Source organism: Falco punctatus (genome assembly GCF_963210335.1).
Source record: "Falco punctatus genome assembly, chromosome: 2".
In the NCBI taxonomy this organism is placed as follows: domain Eukaryota; kingdom Metazoa; phylum Chordata; class Aves; order Falconiformes; family Falconidae; genus Falco; species Falco punctatus.
The window spans coordinates 72602107-72617983 of record NC_137581.1 but is presented as its reverse complement, the minus strand read 5'-3'; the positions used below and the strand labels follow the sequence as shown (position 1 = coordinate 72617983).

At 42.3% G+C, this 15877-nt stretch overlaps 1 protein-coding gene across 1 annotated transcript; it reads right to left on the bottom strand.

The window, feature by feature from the left end:
- Positions 1 to 991: 991 nt before the first annotated feature.
- Positions 992 to 13358, bottom strand: NIPA2 (NIPA magnesium transporter 2). The gene is made up of 8 exons (XM_080375354.1): positions 13079 to 13358; positions 10431 to 10487; positions 6795 to 6855; positions 6214 to 6436; positions 4466 to 4522; positions 3561 to 3651; positions 2855 to 3015; positions 992 to 1965 (listed from the first exon to the last, which is right to left on the bottom strand). Exons 4-8 carry the CDS (start codon positions 6350 to 6352, stop codon positions 1328 to 1330), a joined length of 1086 nt encoding a protein of 361 aa, XP_080231480.1. The 5' UTR covers positions 6353 to 6436; positions 6795 to 6855; positions 10431 to 10487; positions 13079 to 13358; the 3' UTR covers positions 992 to 1327.
- Positions 13359 to 15877: the final 2519 nt, after the last annotated feature.

Here is a 15877-nt window from a genome sequence, read left to right as displayed (position 1 = left end):
TCAGGGGTTTGAGTGCTTCCCTGCCGCTCCCCTCTGTTGTGTAAGGGTTAGAGGGGCATGTTGCCGGGACTGCGTGCTGCTGACGGTGACGTCCCTTAGAATTAGGTGGAAGTTCAAATCCTGCTCTTCAACCAAAATGTAAGGAACCTTTTTTGTGCTTGACACCTTTGCACCTCTGGCATGTATGACATATACCAAAGGAAGGCTGCAGAGTTAGTTTCACAGGTGGGAACTGGGTTTTTTTGTCCTAATAATAATCTTAAATTATACTCTTAAAACGGTAAGCACTAAAACTGACAACTCACAGCAGTAACTAATTGTCTCTGTGCCAAATAAAATCTAACCTTCGCATCTATGATAGAAGTGTTCTTATAAAACCCATATGACTAAATTTTATTTTCTGCCTTTGCAAACTTGAATTACCACCTACCTGCCTCACCTCTTTTTAAAGTAATAACATTACATTACAGTTACTGGCTGTGACAAGTTTTTTTTAAAAAGGGCCAAAAAATTGTATTACTGCAAATAAAACTGCAATTTTGTGAGTTCAAGCTGTAACATTAAAAACACAGAGCAGCTCTACAGCGCAGGGGCAGCAACCAGCCAGAATCTGGTCTCCTTTGCAGAAGAGGGAGTAGCTTTTTTTGGCTCCTGTTGATGACTCAAATCCTTCCTCCTGCATGAACTGGCACAGCAGGAGCTACAGCCTCAGCTATCCGAGCAGAAGCTCCTGCCTTCTTGTTGCTGCCTGACAGTTACTCTCTGATTTGGTAAGACTGGGGTTTTTTTTTGGATGCAAGTCCTGCAAGTTTAGCACGCAGTATTTGTCAAGGATTAGTCTTGCTAGGTTGTAGCTTTCCCTTTCCTCTTCTACAAACTGGGACAAGAGTAGTTATTGCAGCTCCTGTTTCAGCGTGTTCACAGTCACTCAGTGTTCAGTCAGGCCACAAGTACAAAGGATCCAGGTTCACTGTAATCTTTTTACCACCAATGCAGAAATAAAGCGATTTATTTTTGATAAAATTGTCATTAGTGCAATACATCTTAAAACAGAAGAATGAAATGAAAGTATTTACACATAACTTAAGCAACAAAACCAGCTGTGGACTGAGGTCATTTTAGTATTTTTTTTAAAGTAAAAATAAGGCAAATAAAAACCCCTTCAGTGTTCCTTATCCAAACTAATCAAACTTAAAAATTAACGATTGTCTATACATACTGTTAAAAAAAGTACATGACTGTTTCCAGACAAGCTCAGACATCTCACAGCAGAAAAAAAGTCCAGAGTTACAGAATTGTTCTTTTCATAAGTAACACATAGATATTTTCAGAAGGCCGACAGACTTCCATTTCTCCTGGCTGAGAGACTCTCAGTGGACTGTATTTCACCGAGACAGGCAGAACTTTCTTCATCATGATTAAAGCAGTCGTACGTGCTCAGCAAAGTACCATTTGCTGCTCTGTCATCTTTCCGCAAAGAGAGGGGCAGATTTGCTAGGGTGAAATTAACATCTTTGAAGGCATGCAATAAAAAGATCCCCACAATAATAGTCAGGAAGCCACTGAAGGTGCCAATAATGTCATCAGCCGCCATGTGTTGCCATTCCTTGAAAAGGATGGCGGAACAAGTTAAAACAGATGTTGTAAAGATTACATAATATATCGGAGTCACTATTGAAGTGTTGAATATATCCAGAGCCCTGTTTAAATAGTTGATCTGCGTGCTCACACAGACAATAAGGCTTAGCAGCAGAATCCAAGACAAGGGATGTTTCAGCACTGGTTTTCCTGCAAAAAGCTCCTTCATAGCGATGCCCAAACCTTTTACACAGGAGACTGATAATGCTCCAATTACAGAGCAAATTGTTATGTACACGAGAATGTTGGTCTGTCCATGGCGAGGTCCCACCACAAATATTAGAATTAAAGACACAATGACAACAAGAGTTGCGAAGACCAAAAACCCTGTGGTTGGGGGGAAAAAAAACAGTGTTATTTACGTACACGATCAGAAGTGGCTTAGAGGTACTGAGAAAACACTTGTTAACAATGCAATCAGCTCAGCTTAAACAGAAGAGTTCACAATGTTTCTTATTACTCCTTCAACACCAAAGTTTAAGCGATTTTAGAGTGAGCTAGCTAAAATGAAAGAAGGATGCTCAGACATGCTGTATTACTTGTACTACCCCATCGGTAAGATGACTACAGAATTAGACTGCTCAGTCACTTCTCACACAGACTCATTCAGCGGTAGATGCCACTGGATACTTGCTTGTGTCTGAATGTGCTTTAGGGAGGTAACTTTTGGCAGGCTGCTACATTCATCGGCAGATTTCCAATAACCAGGTTGTTAAGTTCAGCTTTTTGGTCTCTGTGCTGGTTATTTCTTTGCATTTAAAAATGGAAACTGTCTTTGCATACATAGTATTTTGCAGATGTGTAATTGTGTGTACCTCATCTTCTACGTCAGCATAGGAGCTAGTCTCCATGATGACGCTTCTCAGCAGACACCACCGCACCTACTTTGTCATTTTAAGGATAGCTCAAAGTTGGGCTTAGAGACTGACACTTCAATCAAAATTTATAGAAGTTGTATTTATCCAGCTGTGCTGCTGCATTTGTTTAAACTGTCATCTCAGTGGTTCACATGAAGATACTCTGTTCAAGGCCAGACAAGTTCACTGGCATCATGAAAAGCTCCCTGTAGAATTATGTCACAGAATTCAAATCTCCACTTCATTTGGACAATATGAAGCAGACACAGGCTATCTTCCTGGAACTTAAAAGCAGCAGTAATGAAACTACAGTAAATAAATAATGGGCTGCATGCATATCAAGCCACCGTTTTTCTTACCTGGATCACCTAGTTTGTGGGACATTTCATTCAATGTTTCTACCTCCTCCTCTTGTGGAGCGTGAATTACCATTACAGTTGATCCCAGTATACTTAGCAAACACCCTATTTTTCCGTGTAGATTAAGTTTTTCATTTAAAAAGAAGGATGAAAGAATGGCACTAAAAAGAAAAAAATACACCAGCAAACATGGTATTAGTACTAGCATTCATTTGGTCATAAACTTACAGGTCCCTTGCATACACAATGTGCAGCTTTAAAACAGCTACATAGTCGGTTTTCTATCTCAAGGTACTTGCTATGGACAGAATTACCTGTTGATATCTGGCATCTCTCCTAGAACCCCTTTTCTGTGTTGCCTCCCAAAAATTTCTGTATCTAAGCACTTGTAAAAATAATTGTTAGAAGACAAAAATCTTAACTCTACTTCAGAACAAAAATGTATAATGTTGTATACAACATGTTTTTGAAATGCAGGAGATGATAGCTTTTCACAGGTTGAGGTGTAGATGCATTGATAGAACCCCTTTTATAGCATAGTCAATTCACATTTGGAGAAACTTAAAAGTTACTCCTGATGTTTATAAGCACTCTATTTATTGTTAAGAACAAACCACATTTATTACAGCATGTTTTGTGACATATTTCTAAATAAATATTTTACTTTTCTTTCTGAAACCAACTGCTTTCTGTTAGTGTTTCTTACCTTACAAGAACACTGAGAGCTCCTAAAGGAGTCACTAATGTAGCTGGTGCAAAAGCATAGGCAGCAAAGTTAGCTACTTCACCAGCTCCCACTGCAGAGTAATAATAATAATAAAAAAACAAAACAAAACAAAAAACCAAGAGTTAGGCTGTCTTTTGCAACAAACCTGTGAATCAGTGCAGCATGTGTTCTTGTAGACACAAACACGCAGTAAGGGGAAAATGGAAAATTCTAATTACAGCGTTCAGCTAACAGTACTAGTAGAATACACCTCGCCCCCCCACTATTTTAAAAAACAGTCTGGAGGACTACAACAGGTATTAAAATTAATTCAGCAAAATTAGAAGGTGTTTTATTTTGGTGTCTATGTTGTAGCTCCCCAGCCTGCCAACTTGACTCAGGAACTTCTGCATGGAGGAATCTGCAATAGCAGGATACAGGGCGATGCATACATTAAGCCACAGTTACCTGAACACAGCCAATAAGTTGAGAGCTTAAGCAATTAAAAAAAAAGTTCATAAAATGGATATCATCACAAAATATGCCCTCCTCTAAAGAATCCTGTATATATAAGCACTTCTTTGCTAAGACAAAAGCCAGAACCCATATGCTAGCGGAGAGATACATGATGATGAATGTTTGCCTAGTTCCACTGTCCAAAGGGCAGTTAAATTAATGAAAGAACTTCTGGTGTGAGAGAAGTTATATTAAAATCACTAGAGCTGTACTAATCAAATTCAAATCACCAGATAGCATTACCATGCACTGTAGAATCCCCATCTTGCTCCTTTTTTGTAACCATTGCTGCCATCTCTGGCATAGCTGCCATCTCTGGCATAGCTATTTACTTTGATTATATAATGCAGATTATATTTTTGATACTTTAATATATTTTTAATACTTACTTGAAAGAAGTCCAGCCCACCACAGCCACTCCTTGAGGTATGCATGACCACCCTGACCTAAAATTAAAAGAATGTTTGCTAAGCAACTCCATTAAAAATATACACAGACAAACAGTAACTCATCACTGGTAACATCACCGTAATACATTGTTTTGCAGCCTATGCCCTTAAAAACACGGGCAGCCTTTTGTTTGATACTTAGGCTTTATAGCTAGAGAGGTTGAAATCAAAGCATCTTCAGTTTCTGATGTGCACATACCTCCTACAGCCTACTTTGAAAATCAGTTCTATTTTATTTCTTTTATATTAGAAAGAGCACTGATGACCATATCTGCATCACCCTGAAAAAGTTCCTTCCAGTCACTGTAATGACACAAAAAGCCAAGTTATGTGTGTCTTACAAAAGAGCTGCTTTGTGGAAGTCAAGTGTGGATTACATGGTATTGTGCATGTACAAACATGTGAAATGTAGTCACGCTTTCTCATTCCAAACCAGGAAGTATGAATTACGTATCTCAAGATCAACCATCTTTTAGAAGCAGAGGTGACAGGTACTGAATTAAAAATACAGATTCTACCTTCTATATTATCTGAGGATGCTGCAAACATCCTACCTAAATTGATCCTCTTTCAGCTTAAAACCACTGCCCCTTTTTACTGTCACTACAGGCCCTGGTGAAAAAATCTCTGTCTTTCTTTCAAGCCCCCTTTATGTATTGGAAGACCACAATAAGGTCTCCCTGGAGCCTTCTCTTCTCCAGGCTGAACAGCCCCAACTCTCTCAACCTGTCTCCACAGGAGAGGTGCTCCAGCCCCCTGATCATCTTCATGGCTCTCTGGTCCCGCTCCAACAGGTCCATGTCCTTCCTGCGCTGGGGGCCCCACAGCTGGATGCAGCACTGCAGGTGGGGTCTCACCAGAGCAGAGCAGAGGGGCAGAATTACCACCCTCGACCTGCTGGCCACCCCAGGATGCGGTTGGCTTTCTGGGCTGTGAGCGCACATTGCCAGCTCATGCCCGGCTTTTCATCCACCAGTACCCCCAAGTCCTTCTCCACAGGGCTGCGCTCAACCCCTTAATCCCCCAGCCAGTACTGATACTGGGGACTGCCCTGACCCACGTGGAGGACCTTGCACTTGACCTTGTTGAACTTTGTGAGGTTTGCATGGGCCCACTCCTCAAGCCTGTTAAGGTCCCTCTGGATGGCATCCCTTCCCTCTAGTGTGTCAACTGCCCCACTGCCCCGCTCAGCTTGGTGTCATCCACAGACTCGCTGAGGGAGCACACAATCCCAGTGCCTACAGTACTGATGAAGATATTAAATAGTATTGCTTCCAGTATGAACCCTTGAGGGACACCGCTCGCTACACACAATGTGATTTTTAGTTTTCCAAAAAAAATCTCCCGACACTCAAACGCAGTTAACATTCTCCTAAATTCACTCATTCAGGAGCACAGATGTAGGTGGTTAAGAGTGCTGCTTCCAAGTTCAATTTGCAAGTGCAACTTAGACTTAACTGACATGCAAAGGAATCCTTCAACAAGTGTCCCTAGAGGGCATTAGATGCAAATTAAATAGTATGTATCACACAGTTAGGTGTATCTGACACCAGAGAAAAACACATTATCAGCTATATGTTTCAGGTTTCATATCCCTGTAATAAAGTCAAAACAAGATCATAAATTTAGCAACCTTTTGTTAAACAACAAAATGTAAACGTCCGCATATTTCTTAAATGGCTATTTACCTGCTCTCATGGAGCCTTTCCTAGCTAACCGGAGAAGGCCTTTCTTTTTCAGGATGAAACTTCCTCCGATGAAAATACTGGAACTCATAGCCAACACCAGACCAATACAGAAGTCATATCTCCCACGAGTTTCGCTCATCTCGTAATCTACTAAAGCCTGTCACATTGATCAATGAACTGCAGAACTTCTGTTACTCAACACAAGATGATGCAACACTGAAACCTGAGCAAAACAAACACGTCAGAATTAAATTGGTAGAAACACATACTATACAGAAAAATCCTCAACAGTTCATATGACTGGTTCTTCTGTGAACGGTCTCTGCTATGAGTGCCTTTAAAAAAAGGCTATCTTTGAAGGATGTGTAAGCTTGAACCATGGATGAGTGACTAAAAAGTCTGAACACGCAGAAGGAAGGGTTTCTGAGCTGGCATATAAAAACTGAAACCCTAACAAATAAAAGTTCTGTGAGAAATGTGAAGAAAAACTCAGAAGAAGTGTGATTTATTTTTCTTTTCATTAAATACACAGATCTATGTCCAGCACACCATATAACTGATGATACTGATCTAACACTTACGTTGAAATCAGTTTGTGAAGGTGTTTGAGAACAGCCACAGCATTTCTTCCATATAAACTCACTAGAAAAATGAAAGGAAGGATTAGAATGAATGTTTAATCATACAGTAATTTCTGTAACACAAACAAGCTTGAGATGTACACACATGTGCTTATTCTCTAACAAACACGGAAGTCTGGCACAGAAATATCTGTTTGTTGATGTATTCTACAAAAAGTTTCCCACACCTTATGAAGCATCTTTTCACCTTAGCTACAGGAACAATTCAGAGTTTACATTGAAAGGCTTTCACCTAGCCTGCTAAGACTCCAAATTTAATTAGTTAAGACCTTCAACAATAACTAAGTAGAAGATAAAAGATTTTACATGCTCAGTCCCTAGCTTAACAAGAAAATTTAGTACATCTCCTGTTACATGCTGCAATGAGGATATTCTAGATTCCATTTAACACAAAAGATTTTGAATGTAAAGATATTTCTATAAATAACACTTAAACTGGAGGAAAAAAAAACCTCAAAGTAGATTCAAGGTGATTAACCTCTCTATAATATGAAGGAAAATGAAATTATTGTTAGGCTGTGATTTCAAGAGAACTGATAATTACCATAGTATATAGAACTGTTTCTAAAGGAAAACATCACATATAGATTAAAAAAAAAAAAAAGTTATTTCCTAGGAACACCGACAGATGTGCCAAGACTAGCATTTGGTTCCCTAAGAAATTATTTTACAGATATTCAGAAGCGTGGCATATGACGTAAGCTGCACTAACAAGCTTCTGATTTAAAAGAGAGGAAAGAAAAGGATGGAATAAAATGTTTCCATTTCAGTGCTTACTGGAATCTGGGTTCCACAGCTTTAATGTTGAGATCCAGCAGCAGCTTCCCCAGGCAGGAGTACAACACTGGTGTCAAGCACCCTGTCTCATGCCCAGTGAGGGATGGATGCACCCACTGAGCCCAGCACTAGATAACATCATATTCCAGTCTCCATGACAGTTCACCATTTCAATTCCTGCCCCTGTTTCTTCAAAACATGTTTTCTTCCAGTAGTACTCTTCCCTGTACTTTCTTGCTTCCAACTTTGATTAACTTGCTAAACTTCTAGGAAAAACCTAGCAGAGAGCTACAGGTAGGTTAACATTAAAACTGAACACAGATCCTCTCACTTGCATCCAGTTAGGTGGTGAAGAAGTATAGGAAAACAGTCCCATTTCTGCTTGGGCTGGACTGCCCTACTTCCATCTGAGGTTTATACAGATGTTGACATTTGCTGACCATTTCCGCCGCACAGTCACGGTGAACCCCTGGTTCACCTTTGCATACAGGCCAGATGTCAGTTCTACACATGCAAATTACATGCATAGATGCAAAGTCAAAGCAATAGCAGACATGGGAAGTTTTACACTTCAGGAAATCAGTGGTTTAATTCTAACCCTAAGACTTAGTAAAGGAGGAACTAATGCGTCCTTATAAACTTCATCAAGAAAAATGACTGTCTTTGCAAATATGAAAAGAAAATGCTATGAAATGAGCAGTTTCTAGAATACACGCTCCTCTCGCATTTCAGCTTCAGGACACGCCAAAGCTGTCTCATTCCAGCAGCCAGGGCCACTACCAAGTTATAAACAGGAGAGAAGCCAGAAAAACCACAAGAGTTAAAGCTGGCAGGGGTTTTAGCTGTATTTGGTGTAGCTCTGGCAAAGGTTCTTTAATCAAGTTCACAGCTGATTTTAACACAGAGAATATTTCAGCTGTAATGTATGAAACTAGCAGTTTCATGGAGGAATATTAGTTTGCTGCTCTGATTTCAAAGATGTAACGAGGGGATAAGACTATCCTTACCCACAGAAGCTACAGCATTCACAATGCCTCCAAAACCCACCCATTTATGAACTGTACGGATCTTCTAGCATCAAGAGTCACAACTCTGTAGGCAACAATGCCATGATAGACAACACAGGGAACATACACTGAGTTTGAAGGTTATCAGATGGGGAGAGACGGAGAAAAAGCATTTTGAAATAAACTGTGGGACATAAGCAAGCCCAGATTAGCCACAAAGTTTGTTTTCTTATTTTGAAGATGTAACCATGAAGTATCACAAATGCTGATGAGATACAGACTCTCTGGTCTAAACCACAAGGTAACACTTCTTTCTCTCTTTGCTCGAAAGTCTTTTTATCCCAAAAGCAGCACATACACAGTGCTCAAATGATGTTCTATGTTTATTGTAGCAAGCAAGTTCTAAACACTAGAAGTCGTGTCATGAGATGAAGTAAAATATTTTACATTTAAAAGCAGATAAGCTTAAGTAAGGATGAGGGAATTATTAGCCAAAGAAAATTAGCATCACTTCCACAAGCTGTAAGTTGTGGATTGTTCCAGCTTTGCCTACTTTGCCAGCAGCCTTCAAGAGTTCAGTAGACAGTCTTTTCTCCTAGAAGTAATCTAAATGTATGCTAAAAGTATTTAAATGGTAGATTCCACATTTTTCTTATCTAAAACCTGATCTTCTTAACTGTGAACGGGATGATGCCACTAAGCTAAAAAGGACTTTAGCAGGCTATTTACTTCAACCCTTTGCCACATACAGCATCATTCGCTGCTGCCCCTTCTGCCAAGCTTCTCCCAGGAAATACTTAGGAAGGAAAATTCATAAACACCGCAGCCATGCTTTGATGCTGTTAGGAACTCTCACTATCTAATAATCTTCATCTAGATCTTCACTTTCAGTACCAAAGCCCATTATGTTTGTCCACTCTGGACTTGGAAAAGACACAACTCTCTTTGTCTCTGCACTCACATCTTAAAATTACTCTGCAAGTTAGGTGCTTGGTACCTCCTGCTGTGCCACCCTCTGGGTCCTTTCCCAACAGCTCACTGGTTTTTTTTTGAAACGAAAATGCAACTTCCAAAGCTGCATACAGTATTTTAGCTGAGTTACTATTACTTCTGCAATACAGCGAAAGACTACTTTTCATGCAATCCAAAATGGGTGGGTTTCATAGCCCTTCCTGAGAAGTCATCTACTGTTGACACATACACTTCCCTATTAGTATAGCCTCTGAATTAGTTTCTACAGAACTACTACTAATAACTTTCACTTACTCCTACAAAAAGCATCTTTTTTTTTTTTCAGAAATGTTTCCTGAAAATACTCATCTGAATTTACACACTGGCAACCCTTCCCTGCTCAATGCCATTAATTCTTCCTTTGTCCTTTCAGCCAGATCACTAATACTAAACAAACATGACTCACAGAGGAAGGTTTTTAAACAAAGGTCTGTTTTGACAAGACGTTAACAATAGTTACTCCAGGTACAGCCATTCAGCATCGTTTGAACTGTTCTGTGGTACTTTATTTTCAATTCTGCTTATTTAGAAAACCTCCAGGGGAAGTTTTATGTTTGTAATGTTGAAATACAGCATCTATTTAATGCCCTCCTAGCCATACAACTTTTCAGGGAAGAAAAAGGGGTTGAATCAACAAGTTGCTTTTAACAAATACACATTGACTATTACGTGTTCCCTTCCTCCTTTCCACAGGCGTAAAACCATAGCGAACAGAAACACTCCCTAACAACAGAAATCCCAATGTTCAGTGATCAGCCTTTCAAAGGCTCATAATACATACCAATTTTGTTCCAAAATCCAGAAGCATTAACTTCTTAAATATTTCAGTGTTAGGTTGCTAAAATACAAAATTAAAAATAACATTAATTTACATTTTAGAAATTCAGCAAAAAAAAATATGTCCATAATTTCAAGTTAATTTTACTTGCATGCACAACACACAATACTGTACATTTTCTCATCTATGCTTTAAAAAGGGACAGGATTTTTGTTTTAAAACCAGCTGAATAACATAGTGTGACTTTACATTTGATCTTCCTGTATGTCTCACCTGAAGCATTTCGTCCCTTTGCTTTTCAACTCACTAATCAAAGAAAGTAACTTATGATCTAACCTATTCTTTAGAAGGTAACATGCTAAAGTTTACTGAAATACTATCCTAGCCCTTTCAGTTTTGTTCTGTAACTTAAGTGCTAAGGCACTTTTATTACAAAAACTAATATAAAGATTTAATTACTGGCTTTGGTATGGTGAGTTTTCAAAGGATGTTTATATAGAGAACTCTGGGGCGGTGGGGAGTACGAACACAGAAATATTCCCCGTAAGATTACTAAAATCCCTAAAATATACCTAACTCCTTAATCCAAGTCTTCCTCTTCCTCAGTTATGCTCTGTTCCCTTGTGAACATATCTTTTAAATGTTAAACAGGCGCAGAGAGAACACTGAAAAGACTGATATGACATAGCATTAAGATATAAGAGCTGCTTGTTCAAAAATTATCATGTGCATGTTTAAAGGGCCAAGATGCACACATATAGTACCCAAAGATTCTGTGCGCATTATTTAGGAAAGAGTACCTTGAATTTCGCACTGTACATCTGTCCCAACACAGATATAGTTTTCCAGCTTCGTCAAAATTAAATGAGTGTGCAAACTTCTACACATAATTATTTACTTATTATATAGGCAAGGTAAAAAAAATTGTTTAAAATGTTTTATATATATAATATAATGTTAGAGGCACTAGCACAAGTACTCAGAAAGCAAAACGTATGCTAACAGTTCTAGCTGTTTTTAAAACTTTTTATATTTAGAATATTTTAAAAGTTTTAAATTGTGGGGAAACTTATCCTTTATAGCAGATTTCTATTAACAAAGCAAAAACAAGCATTCCATTTTAAGAAACTGGGAGAAAACAAGAAAAATAGCACACTAAAAATTTTTGTACATCTTACTCTTCGTATTTGCTATTTGTCATTATTCCCTTCTATAAAAAGCTTCTTCCATAAAAACCTTCAATTAAAGCATTTTCACATAAAACTAAAAAGTATCCACACTAAAACAGTGCTATTCATTAACTACATTAACAAACTACAGACGATGTTTTATAGCTGATACCACATTGGCTTGTTTCCTAGAGGTCTATCAAAGTAGACTCAAGCTAAGAGTAGATGACGTGACCTGCTTCATCTTTGCCGTACCCAGTACACCACCTCCACTCTCAGCAGAATGAGTCACCAGCACAGGTTCACTGAAATTTTACCTTTCATATTTATGACAGGCAGTTTCAAATTTAAGGTAACGCAGTCCTTTAACGTGACTGATAATCTGTTATAACCTGCTTTTTATTTGCTGGGATTTTATCCTAAGAATTAAAAACTCTATAATCAAGGCAGAACTGGTATGACACTAGTCCTAAACACAATGATAGCGATGAAAACTTATGCAATAGTTTTCTATCAACGAACTTGCTACCTTTCAGGGGAAAAAAACCAAACTAACTCTACACAATGAGGCACATCAAAGCGTTCAGGAAGAGGCATGACGGCTTACATTTATTATGTTTTAATTAAAAGTAACGTTAAAAGATATTGCTGGGAAATGGAGAAGGTTGACTGGTTGAAAAAGATCAGAAAAAAAAAGTAATCAAGGACTAGAGAGTCAGACCCAGCCTATGTCTTCAGAGTGTAAGAATGAACACAAATCATCATTCCGAACTACAACGCAAAGCTGAAGTTCATTTGTTTCCACCGCAAACTAAAGCGCTACCAGGGATCTTCGGTCCTGTTGAAGTCGATCCGAAACCAAACTGCCCAGCCCTCGACCTCAGCTAAACTCAACCCGAAGACAAACTGGTTCAGCTCCCCGACAGCAAGAGGCAAGCAGCTCAGGGGCTCGGGCAGAACCTGCGTAGTGTAACCTGCCAATTCTGCCCGGTTAGGGCGCCTAGCGCCCAGCCTGTACTTACTGATTTTTTTTTCAGTCTTGCCCTCCTGAGCCCAAACCACAGCAAGTCTCCCGCTACGGAGAAACCAACACGCCGAGGGTCTCCTCGGGCTTCTGCAGCCAGGCTCAGCGCCCCCCGCCCGGCCCGGCCCGGCCGCCCCTCACCGCTCCCCGGGCGGCATGGGGAAGGCAGGCGGCAGCCGGGGCCCTGCGCGGCGGGGCCAGCCGGAGCGCGGAGGCGCGGGCACGGCCCTTCCCGTAGCGGGGCCCGGGGCCGCACGTGGGGGCGGGGACGCGCCTCGCGTGCGCAGGCACCGCCCCCCCCGCCCCGGGCGCCCCCAACCACCGCCTCCCCCCGCCCTCCGAGGGGCCGGCCGGGTCCCCCACCGCCCCCGCCCCTCAGCCGGCCCGCGCTGGGCCCGCTCCCCACGGCGGGCCCGCCCCCCTCTCCCCCCTCTCCCCCCTCCCCTCTCCCCGGTTACCTGCGGCCTCCGCCCCTCACATCCCCGCCGAGAGGGGCCCCGCGGCCGCCGCCGCCGCGCGCGAACGAAGAGGAGGAGGCGGGGGAGGGGGAGGCCGGAGCGGGCGGTGGGAGGGGCCGGTGCCCGGGCGCTCCACCGCCATGAGGGGAGGGGGGATCGGCAGCGGGGCGAGGCTGGCTACGGCAGCGGGAGGCGTCCTGGGCTCGGCCGCCCCCTCCCCGCTGATTCCGGCAGCGCCCGCCGGAAGGGGCGAGGCCCGGCCCAAAGCGAGGCAGCGGCGGGGCCGCGCGCCCCGCCCGCCTGGGGTCACGTGCCCCATGCCGTAGCCCCGCCCCCTCCTTTCCCCGGGGGCGCCGCCGCCGCGTACGGCCGGCAGCAGTCTCTCCGCGGCGCCCCCCGGCGGCCCGCCTGGGCCCCGCCGCCCACGGGCGAGCGTCCGGGCGGCTGCGGCTGAGGGCGGGGCGGCCGCGGCGGCGCCGTCCTTGTCCCTGTCCTGCAGCCGGGCCGCGTTATTCCCGCGTCTCACCCCAGGCGCGCCCGCTAACATCCCCTTAGCCCAGTTCTTACGCTTCCGCGGAAAGAAACACACTTTCCCGCCGTAAGCAATGAGGGAAAGAGACTTTTCACAGGGCTGGGGGCATGGCTGCGCTTATTAACCCATTAAATCCAGGTCCCGTCCTCCTGCCGCACCCTTGACAACCAAACATACTTTAATCTCACATGAAGCAGGATTGATACATATGGCTAGACTGATATTTCTGTTCAGGCAAGTATTTCTCCTCAGCTTATAGCGAAGAGTCTTTGAAACAACCATAACAAGCTTCAGACTCCAGGTTTCTCCAGAACTATTTAAACAGGCTTTCTGCAGCCGCCCTGTAACTAGGTCTGTGTAACTGGCACTGCCAAAATACTTGTGGTAGCTCCACCTGGAAGATGCAACTGCGTTTTCAAGGGGAACAAGACTGTTTTGTCATATCCCTTAGTGACAGCAGGCCCTGCTTCTCCATCATTCGCACCTCAGGATTTGACGTTACCGTAGCCTGCACAAGCAGCTGCTTCACTTTTGCTAAACGTGGAAACAAAACCGGAGCAGGAGTCTTGGCTTTCCCTCACAGAATGTCCATAATAAAGCTGCTGCTCGTCACAGCACCTGCTGTGTTCTTTCTCATTAAAAATGGTCCCTTGCCCTGTCACAAAAATAAAAATTTCTACACCACCCAAAGCAAATGGATATATTTTAGGCCTGTGTTATTCTCTAAGGCAGCATTCCATTCCCCCATTTAAAACTCATCTGGTATTCATGACATGAACTTTGCACTTGTGAAGTAGTTTATATATATATATGTGTGTGTTCGTATAAAAATATTGTTTTATTATATAAAACCCACTAAGAAATATGCAGTTATTACCTACGTAATTACACAGTAGGAGGCTGGCTTTTTTGTGTTGTAGAAGATAACAAAACTGTCATGTCTTTGAAAAAGTTCAACAGCTGGTGAAAAGGGTTCCTCAAATGGATTTTTTTCTTTTTAAAATTAACAACCATACCAGCCAAACTGTACAGTATAAACAGGGTAAGTACTGATATCTAAGACAGTTCAAAGTTTAAAGAAATTAATGTGCCTGTGATCATGCCAAATGCTAGAAACGCAGTTAACATTACTGAGTTAAACAGCAACCATGTCTGAAGCAAGTGGATTTAGTCTTCTCCTTCCACTCACCTCCTACTACTCTCTCCTCTTCAAAACCACCTCTCAACCAACCTAAAACAAGAATGAAGGTAATAAACACCTGAAAATATTAACTAGACTCCTTTAAGCATTAGACTGGGATTTCAGTCACTCTGTTAACCCTCTTGCTCATGTTTCTTCGGCTGCTAGTTCCGCTTAACATACTGTCACCTGCTCACACAAAATAACACTTTTTTTTTTCAGCGCTCTCACTTTGGCACAAATCATTAAGACTTTACTTCAAAGCCAGGGGTTGTGCTCAGTAGTAGAAAGTACTCAAAGTACCTCTGAGTAATTTACAACAGCATGGTATTTCAGACACGTTTGCTGAGTATCTGGAAAGAACTCCAACTATCAGAATGGTGGTAACCTGCCAAAGTGTCATGGTTTAACCCCAGCCAGCAGCTCAGCCCACACAGCCGCTCGCTCACTCCCCCGCAATGGGATGGGACAGAGAATCGGAAGGGTAAAAGTGAGAAAACTCGTGGGTTGAGATAAAGACAGTTTAACAGGTAAAGCAAAAGCCACGCACTCAAGAAAAGCAAAGCAAGGAATTCATTCACCACTTCCCGTTGGCAGGCAGGTGTTCAGCCATTTCCAGGAAAGCTGGGCTCCGTCATATGAAATGGTTACTTGGGAAGACAAATGCCATCACCCTGAACAACCCCCCACCTTCCTCCTCCTTCCCCCAGCTTTATATACTGAGCGTGACATCCCATGGTGTGGAATATCCCTTTGGCTAGTTCAGGTCAGCAGTCCTGGCTGTGTCCCCTCCCAGTTTCCCCGTGCCCCTCCAGCCCCCTCACTGGCAGGGCCTGAGAAACTGAGAAGTCCTTGACTTCGCATAAACATTACTTAGCAATGACTAAAAGGATGTTATCAATATTATTCTCACAACAAATGCAAAACACAGCACTGCACCAGCTACAAGAAAGAAAATTAACTCTATCCCAGCCAAAACCAGGATGCAAACCTAACCCATTCTTGGGGGGTAACTCAGCAGCACAAGCCATCTTTGTGCTCAATGGATTCCACAAGAGAGGACAGCTAGCGCAGGTACTTTTGCAAG